Source organism: Panthera leo, chromosome C2, assembly GCF_018350215.1.
Source record: "Panthera leo isolate Ple1 chromosome C2, P.leo_Ple1_pat1.1, whole genome shotgun sequence".
Taxonomy (NCBI): domain Eukaryota; kingdom Metazoa; phylum Chordata; class Mammalia; order Carnivora; family Felidae; genus Panthera; species Panthera leo.
The window spans coordinates 10943937-10960877 of record NC_056687.1 but is presented as its reverse complement, the minus strand read 5'-3'; the positions used below and the strand labels follow the sequence as shown (position 1 = coordinate 10960877).

The following is a 16941-nucleotide window of genomic DNA, read 5'->3' as shown; positions in this document are numbered from 1 at the left end:
CTCTCTCTGTCTCAAAAATAAATAAAAATGTTAAAAAAAAAAAAGTTAGAAGGTCATCAGGAATTCTCCAGAGCTGGACAGCAGGTGCCCCTGAGCCCTCCCTTTCCTGGATGCGTGGTAAAGCTGTGCTTTCTGCTTGAGGTTGCTAACCAGAAGCAGAAACTTCCATTTTTAATTTTATTCTGTTGTGGGAAGAACATTTTGCATGAGATCTACCCTATCACTGATCTTTAAGTGCACAATACAGCATTGTTGACTCCAGGTACAATGTGAGACAGCAGATCCCTGGACATTTTTCATTTTGCTCGGCTGAAACTTCATGCCTGTCGGGTAGTGACTCCCCATTTCTACCTCCCTCCGGTGCCCGGCAACCACCTTTCCGCTCTCTGATTTTCTGAATTGACTCTTTTAGGCATTTCATAGAAGTGGAAACAGGCAGTGTTTGGTTTTTCTGTGACTGGCTTATTTCACTCAGCGTAACGTCCTCAAGGTTGATTCGTGTTGTCACGTAACAGAGAATTTTCCTCTTCTTTTTTTTTTTTTTTTTAATTTTTTTTTTTAATGTTTTATTTATTTTTGAGACAGGGAGAGACAGAGCATGAACAGGGGAGGGTCAGAGAGAGGGAGACATAGAATCTGAAACAGGCTCCAGGCTCTGAGCTGTCAGCACAGAGCCCGACGCGGGGCTCGAACTCACGGACCGCGAGATCATGACCTGAGCCGAAGTCGGCCGCCCAACCGACTGAGCCACCCAGGCGCCCCAAGAATTTTCCTCTTCTTAAAGGCTGGCTAATATTCCATTGTGTGTGTGTCGAGCACATTTTCTTCATCCGTCTATCTGTTGATGGACTCCTAGGCTGTTTCTGCATCTTGGCTATTGTAAATAGTGCTGCAATGAACGTGGGGAAGCAGGTATCTCTCTGAGACCCTGATTTCAATCCTTTGGGGTAAGTCTCCAGAACTGGGATTGCTGGATCATATGGCAAGTCTAGTTTTAAATTTTTTGAAGACCGTTAGGTGTAACAACTGTACCAGGCTGCCTTTCCACCATCAGTGTGCAAGGGTTCCAATCCTTCCACATCTTGGCCAACATGTGTCTTTGGATGTTTTGATAGTGGCCATCCTGACAGGTCTGAGGCGAAGCAAGTTCTTGAAGCTACCACACTTTGGAACCCACCAAAGCCCTGGGGATGGTTTTCCCCGACAGGCAAGGAATCGTGGGTTTGTTCTAAATGTGCAAGGAGACATTTCTTGGAAGAGACTTATTAAGGGAACAGCGCTTGGGTTTAACACATGTCCCCCCACTGAGGCCGACCCTGAGTGTGTCAGGAGGGCAGGAGAGCTGGGAGTCTGTGGGGTGGTTGTTCCCAAGGGCGTGTCGGGTGGGGGGTGGGGGCCGTGGGAGGGGAGGGTCTCTTCTTGTTCTGCGGACTCTCCAGCCCCGGGCTTCTGTCTTGGAATTAGACACAGAAGCTCCAGGGAAAACGCACTCAACTCAGTGCCCACGTGAAGGGCTTGGGAATGAGGAGAGACGTCGCCAATGACCCATCTGGAAAGAATTTTGTTGGGCCCACAAACAGGACCTGGGTTCTCAGCAAACATAGGCCTGATTCTTGGCAAAACCAAAAAGAAGACCCCTTCCTCTGTCTCTTTCTCCACATCGGTCTGTTTTCCCCTACAAGGGCCCACGGGCCTTCCACAGCTCCTGGGAGCGAAGCCCCCATGGCTGTCCCTCGAACTCCAGGCCTCCCCTCTCACCTTTCCATCTAGTTTTAACTCCCACAAACCCTCATGCTGAGGCTTCTTCTTTGTTTGCTTGGATTCTCTTCCTCACTGAAAATCATCTTTGTGTAGTAACTGTAGTATAATGGTATAAAGTGTCGTTTCACTCCAGATTAATGCCCTAGGTAAAAATGCCACGGGCGATTCTGGGGTGACATATAACTCTCAAACGTTCCATGCTGCCTTCATTTCCCCGAAGAGAAATTGCAGACAATGCCCTGCCATTGGGCCCCTGACATCTGCCTCTGTGTCTTTGGCTCCGCATGCTTTGCTGAAGTTCAATCCTGTCAAGGAAAATAGAGCACGAAGAAGCTGAGGGGTCCTCTGGCTTTCCATTGCGAAGTAGCCCCCCTGTTTCTTGGTGGCCAGATTCTCACCCCCAGACGCACAAAGCCAGCAAAGTTGGGGGAGCACCTTGGGTGAAGGCGCCATCTGAAAAGGATACACTTTAACAAAGCCCAGTTTGCTCTTTCCAAAGAAGCATCTCACAAGCATCCTGTCTCCTTCGTTGCTAAACAAAAGAAGCCCCAACACGGTTGGGAAGTGAAGTTCTTGGTGAAGCCATAAATGTTGGAAATGGTCAAGCTTGTGTTCGACTTCAAGAAGGGGGAACATTTGAGAAAGTCCTCAGTCAGACTGAGTCACTGCTCCAGAACCATTGTCACCTCTTTGAGAATCTGAAGCTGGGCACAGAGAAATCAGTTGCTCTGTAAGCAGCTGCACAAAAGCACCAGTGGTGTCTCAGCACAGCCAGGTCCAACTTTTAACAAAACCCCTTATGTTCGTGCTAAAACCATCAAAGGAAGTTTCCTGTTTTATGTCCCATTTGGAAACTTCAAGGATCGTGAGTGCTTTTGAAATGATGCAAAGTTTCCCTTCCAGGTATCTTTCTGATTGGAATCATGATCTTGGTACCTTGTAAATCGATGGGGTTGTTTGTTTCATCAGCGCCGGAATCTAGAATTGCCGTCTTTTCCGGGAGTTTGGGAAACGTTGAGAGCTTCTGTTCAGCCAGACTCAGAAAAAAGCAATACAGACCAAGTGCGTGCTGTCATGGAGCTCAAGGTCTAGGAGAGACAAGAAAAGTAAACAGCCAGCAATAAAATAGGGTGGCTTCAGAATTCAAAGATGCCATGAACAAAGGATGCAGGCTGTGCACAGACTCCATGCCCGCTCTGAGTGGTGTCCTCCTTTTCTGTACTGCCCGACCTATGCTACAGTATGCGGGAGCCTTGCACAACTCAGACAATAAATAATGCTACGTGGAAAATAAAACAGGGGGAGTGGTGACTAGGGTGGGTGTCAGTATTACAGATTGGGACGGCAGGAGAAAACCTGTCTGAGAAGATGTCATTTGAAGCGAAGAAGTGAGCTGTGTTAAGATCTGCAGGAAGAACATTCCAGGCAGAGAGAACAGCAGATGCAAAGGTGCTATGGCAGGCTGAGTAATGCCCCCTCAAAGGCATCTACACCCTAATCCCCGGAACCTGTGAATATGTTACCTTACGTGGTAAAAAGGACTCTGCCGTTGTCATTGACTTGGTGGTCCTGAGATGAGAAAATTATCCTGGATTGCCTGGGTAGGCCAAATACGATAACGAAGTCCTTAGAAGAGGAAGGTAGGAGGGTCAATCAGAGGGAAGAAGATGTGATGGTGGAAGCAGAGGTTGGCATGATATGAGGAAGGGCCACCACCCCTGCCACGGAATTAGGGCAGCCTCTAGAGGAAACGAGTTCTCCCTTCAGAGTCTCCAGAAGGAAGCACTCTACCTTCACTTTGGACTTCTGACTTCCAGAACTTTAAGATAATAAATTTGTGTTGTTTTAAGTCACTAAGTTTGTGGTAATTTACTATACCCATAGTGTGAAACTAATACAGATGCTACAGCAGAAATAAGAAGAAGAGGGAAGCCAGGATCAAACTACAAAAGGAAGAAGAGGTCAGAGAGGGGACCAGGCATTCTGGACTTTATTCTGAAGATGATGGGAAAGCAGTAGGGAGGTTTATACAGAGAATAGCATGTTCTGATTTATGTTTCTAAAAGATCACCCTGCTCACTCCTGGGGAAGTGGATGAATGGGGACAATGAGTGGAAAGCTGAAGACAGTGGCCAAGACATGACACTGTTCAGCCCTGAGCCAAGGCTGACTTGGGATGTGTTTTGAGGTGTCAAATTAAAACACAAAACCACTAGAGAAGAAACAAACAAAGCTGAGTTTTTGCTTTCCCGGCCTAGGAAACAAGTTTAAAGAACTTGTCTGTGCAGAAATGGGAAGAAGTAGGCTCAGGGCAACAGGGAGAAAGTACAACAAAAAAGGGCAAGATGCTGAGAACAGGTGTCTGGATGGCTTAGGAAATGGATGGTGATTCTTCTTTGCATTTGGCCCTTATGCCAGTTAACAGCACAAAAGTCCCAGCATGTTTTTTCAAAGAGGTTGGGATGGGTTGCTAAGGTTCTGGTGGGTTCAGTGTCACTGAGTAGGCAAATTCATACATCCAGGCTCAAGAGTGTTCTTTGATGGGAGGCAGCCAACAGTATTTGCTAATGGATTGGATGTGGGAGTGTTGGTTTACAATTCTCCTTGGAGCTTCTCTGGTATAACCTGAAACCAATCCCTCTACTCAGAGGGCAAGGAGAGAACAAAGAAAGAGGCAGCTCCAGGTTGGTAGGTGGCAGTTTTAAAGTTCCAGAGGGAACATACATATGAGCCTTCCCTTAGGTGGCATCAAGGTGAGTAGATCCCTGCACCTACTTGCCAGATCTTAAAAGTTTATAAAGAGGCCTTAATTGGGTCTAGATACATGTACTGTGCAGGTGTTCTCAATACCCCATCACTATCTCAAGGCCATGTCTTTGGAGCAGCCCCTCGGCACAGGAAAGGAGAGCAGAACCCACATTCCAAGGACAGGGTGGGGAACAAGGAGCCCCCCAGTGCCCCAGTCCAGCTCACAGGTCAGTTGGTGGTCATACCTTTTCGATGACCTTTCCCAACAGGGAGGTGAGGAGAAGAGAGGAATCAACACCAATTCTTATCATTTGGGCTTAAGAAACTGATGGAGCATTGGGAGGAGCAGATTTGGTGGAAGAATTAAAAGTTCTGCTTGGACCTTGAGGTTGAGATTCCCATTAGACATCCACGTGGAAATGTCAAGCAAGCATTTGGATATTCGAGTCTGAAGTTCAGAGGAGTGGACTGGTCAGGGGATATAAATTTACAAGTGAACTACATAACCATGGATGTTTAAGAAATCAACTTTATTGTGGTATAGCTTACACAAAATTATATGTACATTTTAAAAAATGTTTCTGTGTTTATCTTGAGAGCAAGAGAGAGTGTGAGTGGGGGAGGGGCAGAGAGAGGCAAAAAGAGGGCTCAGCACGGAGCCCAACACGGGACTTGAACTTGCGAGCCTTGAGATCATGACCTGAGTCATGGTCAAGAGTCAGATGTTTAACTCACTGAACCACCCAGGGGCTTCTACATGTACCCATCTTAAGGGTACAGTTCAATGAATTTTGACAAATGTGTATACCCTGTAACTACCACCAAAATCAACGTATTGAACAATTCAGTTACCCCATAAAGCTCTCTCTGTATCTTTTGCAGTCAGTCTTCCTCTTACCTGGCCCCAGGAAACAACTGATCTGCTTTCTATGACTATAGATTACTTTTTCCCTTTCTAGAATTTCTAGAAATGGAATCATACAGTACAGCTTTTTTGTGTGTCTGACTTCCTTTGTTCAGGTAATGTTTTCGAGATTTATCCATGTTGTTGCACGCATCACTGGTTTGTTCCTTTTTATTGTTGAACAATTTTCGGTTGTATAGATATACCACAATTTGTTTACCTATTTATCTATTGAGGGATATTTGAGTTATTCCCAGTTTTTAGCTATTATGAGTAAAGCTGCTATGAACATTCACTTGTCTTTGTGTGGACATACTTTTTTTCATTTATCTTGGATAAATACATAGAAATGGGATTGTTAAACCCATGTGGTAACTTCCTAAGAAAGTGGCAAACTATTTCCAAGTGGTTGGACCATTTTATGTACCCACCAGCAATGTATGAAAGTTCCAGTTACTCCACATTCTCATCAACACTTGGTGTTGTCGGTTCTTTAAAAAGGACTCTAGCCGTTCTAAATTAACAACACAGGAAACAACAGATGTTGGTGAACATGCAGAGAAAGGGGAATACTTTTACACCGTTGGTGGGAATGCAAACTGGTTCAGCCACTCTGGAAAGCAGTATGCAGTTTCCTCAAAAAGTTAAAAATAGAACTACCCTACAACCCAGCAATTGCACTATCCAAAGGATACAAAAATACAGATCCAAGGGGGAACATGCACCCCAGTGTTTATAGCAATGTTATCAACAATAACCAAACTATGGAAAGAGCCCAAATGTCTGTCAACTGATGAGTGGATAAAGCTGTGTTTTATATATGGAATGGAATATTACTCAGTCTTCAAAAAGAATGAAATCTTGCCATTTGCAATCACATGGATGGAGCTTAGTATCATGCTAAGGGAAATAGGTCAGTCAGAGAAAGACAAACACCATATGATTTCACTCACACGTGGAATTTAAGAAAAAAAACAGATGAACATATAGGAAGAAAAAAAAGAAAAAGAGAGAGGGAAGCAAACCATTAAAGACTCTTAACTCCAGAGAACAAACTGAGGGTTGCTGGGGGGGAAGGGGGTGGAGGATGGGTTAAATGAGTGATGGGTCTTAAGGAAGGCACTTGGTATGATGATCACTGGGTGTTTGTATGCAAGTGATGAATCACTAAATTCTACTTCTGAAACCAATATTTCACTACATGTTAACTAACTAGAATCTAAATAAAAAATCGAAACAAAAAACAAACAAAAAAAGGGACGCTAGCCGTTCTAGTAGGTGTGTAGAGCCATCTCACTGTGGTTGTAAATTAATTTCCCTAATGAGTAATGATGTTGAGCCATCGAGGGGTATAGAAAGAGATTCAAAGATAGCAAAAATGAAAACAATGAAATCATAATTTATTCCTTGAAAACCAAAACTTGTATAGGAGAGAGTTAATTATAGCTCATTACTTGGGTCCTCAGAGAACAATATTTCTGTTACCACAGAAGCTCAGAATCTGAAGTTGGATTTATCCCTAAATTATGGTGTACTGGGAGGGTGTGGAAAAGGGGAAAGGATATAGACTTAGACTTACCTACCATAACAGGAGGTCAGTAGATAAAGCCTGTACAGGATATCTCCTAGCAGGATTGCCTTGAGGCAGACGGGCACTAACTGATTTGAAACTCTCCAAAGACAATTACCCAACTTTCTGCATTCCCCATTACTTGTCTTTAGCAGTTGTGTTCCACTTAAGGAAGCCTTTTGGTTTGTATCATAGTGGTGCCCTAAAAACAGTACTAGTAGCTTGGAAAGCAGGCTCAAGTCTGAACCAAGTCTTCCATTGTTCTTACCTTTTGAAGGAGTTTGGGGTTTGTTAGTGCTGGATGTGCAACTGAATGACATCCAATTTTAAATCCAAAAGCAACCTCAACTCCCTGGGCTTTAAAAAACATATGCCATATGTAGGCAGAGGAGCTCTGTAAAGGTGTGGGTTGCAATTTGACTCTCAAAGAGAACATTTGCTTTTATGTACCTTGCTTTCTGGCAGATACTGTTTTACTCTCCTGTTGGGGACAATACAGAGTGAATTTATTAAGAGTCTTTTGCAGGAGCCAAAGTGGCTGAAGCCTGTCAGGGGGAGGCATGAAACATCTCTTCCTATTTTCATCTTCAGCCTACAGCTGATACTTGGGTCGTATTTACACTCCGCTTCTGCATCCATTTTGTCAGGACCACATCTCATTCCAGTTGTGTGAATTGTGTACCAGGCCCTGAGTAAGAGCTATCTAAAAATAAACCACTAAGGAGCTATTCTTCACATCGTGCTAGAATGTTCTTTTCCTTGGTGCGGCGCAGTTAAGCTCTGCTTCTCACTGCCATGTCCTCTTGCTTATTTCTCTTAAAAATAACAGTAAAAGCTAATACATTAAACATTTCCTATCTTACTATGTATCAGGTTCTGTCCTTGGCGCTTTACGCTCATGATCCCATTTAATTTCTAGGACAACCCAGTGAGGCAGGAACTTTTATTCTCTCCATTTGACAGATGAAGAATCCAGAGATCAGGAACGCTAATTTTCTCACTTCGTTTCTCAGCCTCCAAAGCCAAGCTCTCAGCCTCTATGATGTCTTGCCTTCCAGTTCTGCCTCAAACTATGGAAGTGTAGACTTGCACAGTTTTGATTCCCCTCGCCTTTGCACTAGGAGAATTCAAGACACAAGTTAAGTGGCCAAGGCTGGCTTAGGAGTGAGCGAGAGATTGGTCTCTGTTCCTTGTTGCCACCAGCAGGTGGCACAGTTGCTCTGGTGGAATTTCCCTGGGAGCCATTTTGAAAGGCGTCCGTTTCTATGGAGACACTTTCAGCCCCAAAGAACCATCAAACCATTTTTTTCTAGTTGAGGTTGCCTAATCGTGTTCATTGAAGACAGTCTAGGTAGACAAACGGTGTTGTGAGAAGCTGGTGAACAGTTACAGAGATCTTTATATTTCTTTAGATCACACCTACTATGTTAACTACTACAATTTGTGGATAATTCTATATCCTAGCCATCTTCCTCTTGCCACCCAGTGCCTTTCAAGCCACATTGCTCAGAGCACCATTTGATGAGAAGATTCAGTTGTAAAACAAAGTTAATCTTACTTTGCACAGCTATGTGACAGAGGAATGGGCAACCTCATGACCTTCAAGTGATTTAGTGGTGTATCACTACCACATCCACCATTCAGGGTTAGATTCTAATCCTGGCTCTGCTTCTGTGTCATCCTGAGATGACCTTGGCCTCTCTGTGCCTGGATTCCTTAGCTGTAAATCTCAGCGTACCATTACATTGGGTTGTGACAATGATTGCATGAGACTCCTACAATTAAAGCATTTGAGAAGGGCCTGGCACATGGTAACTCTCAGAAGGTGTTAGCTCTTGCCAAGCCCCACTCTGTCCAATTTCAAGGATAGAGAAGGATCTTTTGATAAGTAGAGAGTGTTTAGTTCTTTTGAAGTCTTTACATACTTTACTGGACTTGCTTCTGTGTCCTTGGTATTATACCTTTATTGTGGCCAGCTTCCAATCTACAAGATAACGATGTTGCTCTAAAGTCACTTGAAAACTGTCTCCAAGAGGGGTATTTAAACAAAATTAGGTTCATGAGGAGGTGGTCAGGATAGGGGTGCTTGTCTGGAAGCATACTGGCCTTCCGCTCCAACCATACCCACCCAAAGCTCACCATGTTTATGTCACCTCTCTGGGATGCTCTCCCTGGGCACAAGTCCTGTGGGGAACAGCGCGGACCACGAAGCCTTTTCCTGAGGACGGTGGCTCACTGTGCCCAGGCAGTGTCCTGGGTGAAGCTGTCATCCAGCGGCCCGAGGGAGAGACATGTACTGCCCCTACCCAATGGCAGATTCCAAGCAGGCACACCCCATCAGGCACCAAGGTCACTTCCCAACTGCCGGTGGGTATTTAACTTTCCACATGAGATTAGATTAAACATTTGGGTTCATAAACGCCTAGATTGCAGATTGCAGCTAACAAAGGCTTGGTCAGCCACGAGCTGAAAGTGCCCGGCAGGCTGAGATTTATGCATGGTCCCCGAGAACTTGCCAACACCAGCCAGGAAGTTCAGAGCCGCCTGGCTTTGTAGTAGGGGGTTTCCTACCGCTCAAGCACTGCCTAGGTAAGCTTCTATTGCAAATTCTTTATTGTTTCAGAAATTAAGTAACAAAGCAATCTATTTCCTTTTTCAAGAAATTTATAAAAGGAGCTATTTTCCTGTTATAAGATGGCCTTTCCTTCCTTCTTTGTTCTCTGTCTCTCTGTTCTTCTCTTCCTTCTTCCTCTCCTCCTCCTTCTTCTTCTTTTTCTCACCCTCCTCCTCACTCTTCTTCTCCTTGGTATTGTTTTCCTCCCTCATTTCTTCATAATTGGAGGAGAATTTTGAAAGCGTTTTTATGGAATGTTCATGGTAAATGCAAGTAATCATATCTTTTTCTATTCTTGGTATAAAAATGAAAGACTTCCCTGCCTTTCCAGGCCCCCGTGATGCTAATGAGCCACCATCTTTTAAGAAAAGATGAACTTTTAAGAGACGAGAACTTCAGGTTTGGGGATCAAAGGGGTGTTACTTTCCTCACAGTGTCCAGACTGTCCTTGTTGTGAATTACACACCCCTCTGACAAGCGCAGCTGGAGTTAGGGGGTCCTTATGTGTCCTGAAGATAGGGCACAACTAATTGGGTGTGTGTGAGCAGAAACCATGGTCTTAGTCTCATTTCTTTTACCCAGCTGAGCTGCCCAGTCAGAGCTGATTGAAATGGGGCATTGTTGGAATGTGCGACCTCTGCTAGGGCACAGTGGGTCCTGGGCGCTAGCTAGCCTGCGTGATTTGGGTTTCGAGTGCCAGCACAGTGGTCGACATGCAAGCCCTGTGACCCTGGACAGATGATCTAAGCTCTGTGGGCTATAGTTACTGCACCTGCCAAATGAGCAGGCCAGCCTAAATAATCTCTAGGGCCCCATCCTGGCTTTTGAGCAAGGACTACTTATTGAAAATGGCTGAAAATATAGGTCCGCATATGTTAGGTTGAACCACATGAAATTGCCAATATTGACCGGATTTCACCTATAGAAATGGCTCTTTCATATGATCGAACAGAACATAAATAACAGTCCTCTCATTGCTAAATACCTATTATCGTATTCTACTTAGAGGAGGGATAATATGTATACCAAATACGCTCAATGTCTATCAGTTAGGTAGTTGTTCTGGGTATCATAAATTTAAACCTATTTGAACGTTCTAGCTCCATGTCCATCAAGAAAATTGCTTTCACCTACTGATTGGCTTTCCCCTCGGTTAGGGAAGAGACAATGGATTGTTCAGCCATGTCTCCAACAGTGTTCAAAATGCGAATCCCCCTTGGACCCAATTTTGTCAGCCTGGCTGGGGACCAGGCACTTTATCTATCTGGGCCCTTTTCACTCTAAGATTAAGTCTTATCAAGAAGCACCTCCTGATGTGTTCTCTGCCACAAGCCTTTGTCCATGTCAGCAGACTTTGTCCATACAAATAATCAGTAGTGTTGGCTCCAGCAGGCTGGAGAACGCTGCCGTGCTCACGCCTCAAACCCAAACAGCTCCAGTGGAATCCAGCACTGACATCCCTCAACTCAAAGATATTTTGCTGCAGAGGTACTCGGTTGGGCTTTAGGGAGTTCCTGGAGATTGAATGTAGAGTATGTGCACATGTATACTTTTGGGGAGAAGAATAAAGTCAAATCCCTTCCTTTCCTGCAAGTAAGTTGAGAATCACCCTTTCTAGCAGTTTCTAGTGGGAATCCACAGTACACTAGAGAGGAGCATTCATTCATTCACCAAACATTTAGTAAAGATCTATGATGCACCAACCACCATGTAGGGCCCTGGGATTCAAAGATGAACAGAATGGGGGCACCTGGGTGGCTCAGTCAGTTGGGCGTCCAACTCCTGGTTTCAGCTCAGGTCATGATCTCATGGGTTCGTGGGATCGAGCCCCACGTCCACGTGAAGCCTGCTTGGGATTCTCTCTCTCCCTCTCTCTTTGCACCCTTTGCTCAAAATAAATAAACTTTAAAAAAAAAAAAAAAAAAGCAAAGGTGACTAAAATGACTGATCCTTGCCCCCTTCAGCAGCTCAAGCTGTCATGTAATTATGATCCAAATCACCTAAGCATCCCTGCAAAATGGAGGCAATTATCTCAGTGTCATAGACAGTGCTCACATGCACGAGCACACAATAAATGGGTAATGGCAAACAAGCAGACAGACACGTGACAGTTTGCAGAAGAAGCACAGAAAGGGATCTCCAACTCAGAGATCTGGGGAAGAGCTTGCGGGTGAGGCGGCCACTGATGGGGTTTTCTCAACTACAAGAGCATACTGCCATCTTTTTTTACATTTATTCATTTTTGAGAGACAGAGACAGAGCACAAGTGAAGCAGGCTCCAGGCTCCGAGCTGTCAGCACAGAGCCTGACGCGGGGCTCGAACTCACAAACTGTGAGATCATGACCTGAGCCGAAGTCGGACGCTTAACTGACTGAGCCACCCAGGTGCCCCAGCATACCGCCATTTTTACAGGTGAGCCTGGAGATACTCAGCTCCTCTGTCTTACAGAAATTGTATTTCTTTCTTCCTCTGCAGGGCAATTCAGGGATGATCATTCAGAAGACCAAGGTTACTTCAGTGACCTCTCCCCTGTCCTTTGGGCTCCATTTCCCCTTCCCCTCAATACTTACTTAAGGTGCCCCATTCCCATTTTACCTGTGGAATCTTGAGGCTTCCCTTGAGGCACCCTGTCCTGGATGGCTTTGCTAAGAAAGCACCAAAACATAGGTCTCCTGTGTCCCCATTCTCTCAGAGCCCTGAAAACACAGGGGACTAACTATTGAGCCCTCTTATGAGTCAGGGGCTGGTCTAGATTTTTCATAGGTGGTGTGCCATAGCTTTGATGAAAACATTCGCAAAACGATATTGACAGTGAGCATGCCCTACCCTACTGCATTTCCCATTTAAGACCTCGGGGCGCCTGGGCGGCTCAGTCGGTTAAGCATCAGACTTCAGCTCAGGTCACGATCTCACAGTTTGTGGGTTCAAGCCCTGCGTGAGGCTGTGTGCCGACAGCTCAGAGCCCGGACCCTGCTTCAGATCCTCTGTCCCTCTCTCTCCTCCCCCCTCCCCCCCCCACTCATGCTCTGTTTTGCTCTCTCTCTCAAAAATAGGTAAACATTAACAAAAATTGTTTTTGAATATTTATTGAAAGAAAAAGACTAGGACCTTTATGTCCTCCACTCAGAGGCGTTCACTGGTGGAATTTCCAGGCACAGCAGCAGAGTCCACAAAGGAGATAAACGGGAGGCAGGGTGGACAGAGGAGCTCAGAGCACTTGGGAACTTGCAATGCTACCACCTCTCTGGGGGAAACTCAGATACGAGGCAAGGCCTTGGGTGCTCAGAGCATACTAGAGTTCCTCCAAAAAAAGGGCTGTCCAAAAAGCAAAAATAACTGGAATAATTCCAATCTTAATTTTTTTTCTTAATGTTTATTTATTTATTTTTGAGAGAGAGAGAGAGAGAGCATAAGTGGGGGAGAGACAGAAAGAGAGAGGGAGGGAGGCACAGAACCTGAAGCAGGCTCCAGGTTCTGAGCCATCAGCACAGAGCCCAACGCGGGGCTCGAACCCATGAAGTGTGAGATCGTGACCTCAGCTGAAGGGAGGCACTCAACTGACTGAGCCACCCAGGCACCTCAGTAATAATTCCAATCTTGATAGCACCTTAGAAAGAACCCTGCAGGGGACTGACTTCTCTGCCTGGAAGAGGGTTCCCCTTCCCCCTGCTGGTTGTCTGCTGCCCTGGGTTTGCTCAGCACCCTCCCCGATACCCAATTGCCCCCATCATTCATCTCGGTGACTTCCACACCCCTCCACCAGCCCTTCACTTGGTACACGTAGCTCTTCTGGTTCTTCTTGTCTCTATCTTCTCTCCATTCTTCAATTTGGCTTTGCAAAAGAAAACTGAATTCTCTCTAGAAGGTGCAGTAGGGGGACTATATAAGCTGGAAAAATCACAGTTTTCTTTATTGGATGAAGATGCCGAGAAAAGTTGGCAGAGGGGCGCCTGGGGGCCTCAGTCGGTCCGACTTCGGCTCAGGTCATGAGCTCATGGCTCCGTGCGTTCGAACCCCGCATCGGGCTCTGTGCTGACAGCTCCGATTCCGGAGCCTGCTTCGGATTCTGTGTCTCCCTCTCTCTCTCTGCTGCTCCCCCCACCTCTCTCTCTCTCTCTCTCTCTAAATGAATACACATAAACCTCCCACCAGAGGAGCAGATCTTGTCTCTGTAAGGGTCAGGGGGCCTGTGGCGACATCTTGGGTAAGATTAAAACCAGCCTCGCTGCACTCTCTCACAGTGAGTTGTCAGTAACTCTCACTGAGCGAAATGTTGGGAAAGCATCAGAGAAAGACCTGGACCTCCACTCGGGCCCCTCCCTCAGGTAGGGAGGCCTGCAACATCTCACCTTATAAGAGGAAAGGAAAGACATGTTGAAGACGGTGGGCGTTGTTTCCGGAAGGGCCTTTGGCAAACCCACTGCTCGGGCTCTTACTGCCTGGGTGAACCTGTAGGTAGGTCCTGGCTAGTCACCAATTCGCCTCCTGTCTACATTCCGCCCACTTCTGCTCCCCTCCCCCCACCCCCGCATTCTCCATCCCCGAACCACGTTCAGCTCTCCGAGTCCCTTCTCACCTTGTCCATACCGCTCGCCAGCCTTTGGGCTTCTCGTGGCTGTTTGTCTGCAGTGCTCCTGCCACACCGAGCTGCCACAGGCAGAAACCTCCCCCTCACCATCTCGGCCCTGCCGACGCCCCGCCTGTGCCTGGCACATTAACTTATTCACTGAGCATCCACGGGGTGCCTTCGATGTGTCAGGCTCTGTGGTGACGTTCGCTACACCAAGGTAGGCAAAGGCGATACGAGCCCTGTGTCACGGAGATGGCAGTTGAGCAGGAAAGGCGACACCGTGAGCCAATCATCACACACAAACACCAGCGGCACACACACAGTCAGCACAGATGGTGAAGGAAGCTTTGGAAAAAAAAATAAAAGTAAAAAGATGCCGTTGGAGAAAAGTGGTGGTGGTAGGGGGTGATTTAGAGCGGGGCCAGGGGGTTTTCTCAGAAGTGACAGTTAAGCTGGGGCCCAAAAGGTAAGGAGGTAGCAGAGGCAAGAGAAAGGAAAAGTTATTCCAGGTCGAGGGGAAGAGAATGTGCAAATGCCCCGACGCGGGAGAACGTTTATTGACTTGGAGGTACGAACGACCAGTCATCACGAGGGTGGAGTGACTGGGGAGGTGCTTGGGGGCCAGCTCAGGCCAAGCCAGGTAAACCCCACTAGGGAACTGGGGTTTTATGTTAAGTGGGACAGGAAGGTATTGAGTCATATTAAAAGCAAGGGGATATGCTCTCGTTTTTTCTTTTTTTTTTTTAAACGTTTGTTTCTTCATTATTCATTTACTTAGAGAAGGAGAGGCAGAGAGGGAGGTGGAGAGAGAATCCCAAGCAGGCCCCACGCTGTCAGCGCAAGAGCCCGACAGGGGCTTGAACCCATGAACCATGAGATCACGACCTAAGCAGAAATCAAGAGCTGGACGCTTAACCGACTGAGCGCCCTCCACCGCCCAGGTGCTCCTGATCTCACTTCCTTCTTAAAAAGAGCACCGTGGCTGCGGTGCAGGGCAGGGAGGGACAGATATGCCCCGGGAGACTGTTCGGGGCGGGGGGGGGGGGGGGGGGGCGGTTTGCACCGCATGGTGTCATCCAGGTGAGAGGTGTTGGTGGCTGGACAGCGCCAGTGAGGATGGAGAGGGGAGCCGGACTTGGGGAATACGAATGATCTCTCAGGTCGTCGCGTTGTGCCACTTACCTAAGATGTTTCTTTCCAATGTGGACAGACACACTCCGCCCTGGGGCCTACTTGGAAAAAGCCCACAGCGGAGACAAAGGGGATGGAGGAGACTGCAAGGTCAATGCCCCTTGCAATCCTCTGCCCCATAATTCTCTGCACACACGGGTCAGACGTGAGTCATTGCTTCATTCAGCTGATGTCTGTTGGACGCCTGTTACGAACGACGTATTATGCTAGGCATCGTGAGGCGACTGGTCTTTTTAAAAACAAAGTAGGGTGAGGTGCTTGACGAGAATTTGGAACGTGAACAAAGTATAAAGCGTGGGGGGGGGTGTTAAGTATACTACCCACTGTTAACATTTTGAACTCGTCATTTCCAGTCTTTTTTCCATTTTCATTTGTATGTTTATACTTATTTACATATGTAAGTTGGGGTACTATATACGGTTTTATGTCCTCCAGCCAGCTTTTTAAAAAGTGTTTATTTTGAGAGAGAGAGAGAGAGAGAGAGAGAGAGATACAAAACGAACAGGGGAGAGGCAGACAGAATCTCAAGCAGGTTCTGCACTGCCAGCGCGGACCCCGACGCGGGGCTTGAACTCCTGAACCGTGAGATCATGACCCGAGCGGAAATTAAGAGTTAGACACTTAACCGACTGAGCCACCCAGGCGCCCTCCCATCAGACTTCTGTCGGAAGGTGTCACGCATGCAAAAAATACATAAACTGCGTATGCAAGGCTTAAAGAATAATTTTCAAAAAATATGCACTCGATCAATCACCAGCCAGGTAAAGAAGAAATTATATTACCCCCCCCCTTTGTATTCACCCCTCTTTATCCCTTAAAGTAGGCAAATGCAGAAAGAATCAGTGTTCTTAACCTTGGTCATCCGTTTCATTATTTAAATTGCAGCAGGAGGGAGACATGCCGGCTCTGTCCAATCTGACACAGACGCTGGAAGATGCCTTCAGAAGGATTTTTATCACTTATATGGACAACTGGCGCAGGAACACGACAGCTGAGCAAGAGGCCCTGCAAGCCAAGCTTGATGCTGAGAACTTCTACTATGTCATCTTGTACCTCATGGTGATGATCGGCATGTTCTCCTTCATCATTGTCGCCATCCTGGTGAGCACGGTGAAATCCAAGCGACGAGAGCACTCCAACGACCCCTACCACCAGTACATCGTGGAAGATTGGCAAGAGAAGTACAAGAGTCAAATTTTGAATCTAGAAGAATCAAAGACCACCATCCACGAGAACCTCGGGGCAGCAGGGTTCCACCTGGCTCCTTGATGAGGAGGAAAGGCGTCAAGCCCACAGAGGATGCCTGGGTGTGAAGAGACGCCTGTGCCGTGGAGCAAATCCAAGTTGTCACTTAGACGACACTAAGCTCCTTGCTTTCCGTTGAGAACTTTCACGGAGACCCTGCGGCGACTCAACTAAGACGACAATGGTAATCTCAGTGTGATTTAGACTTGCTCACCAGAGCCGTGTTTTATGCTGAAGATCCCTTTTACTTTCTGTGCAACATAAATGTCACTTTAGTCAATGTCAAATTTGACACATTTTGTCGAGTGAGTGGAAATAAAGTCAAATTTGAAGGACA

General features: G+C 46.4%; 1 protein-coding gene across 3 annotated transcripts in view; it reads left to right on the top strand.

Annotated features, from left to right (window-relative positions):
- Positions 1-16941, top strand: part of KCNE2 (potassium voltage-gated channel subfamily E regulatory subunit 2) — a 76064-nt gene extending 59123 nt beyond the window's left edge. For 2 of the 3 annotated variants that reach the window (XM_042956181.1, XM_042956179.1), the window contains one exon: positions 16248-16941. In XM_042956181.1, the coding sequence (XP_042812115.1) occupies positions 16248-16628 (381 nt within the window). In that variant the 3' untranslated portion in view covers positions 16629-16941. Of the gene's footprint in view, positions 1-9511; positions 9573-16244 lie in introns of those variants that run through there. The other variant, XM_042956182.1, reaches the window with a different exon arrangement.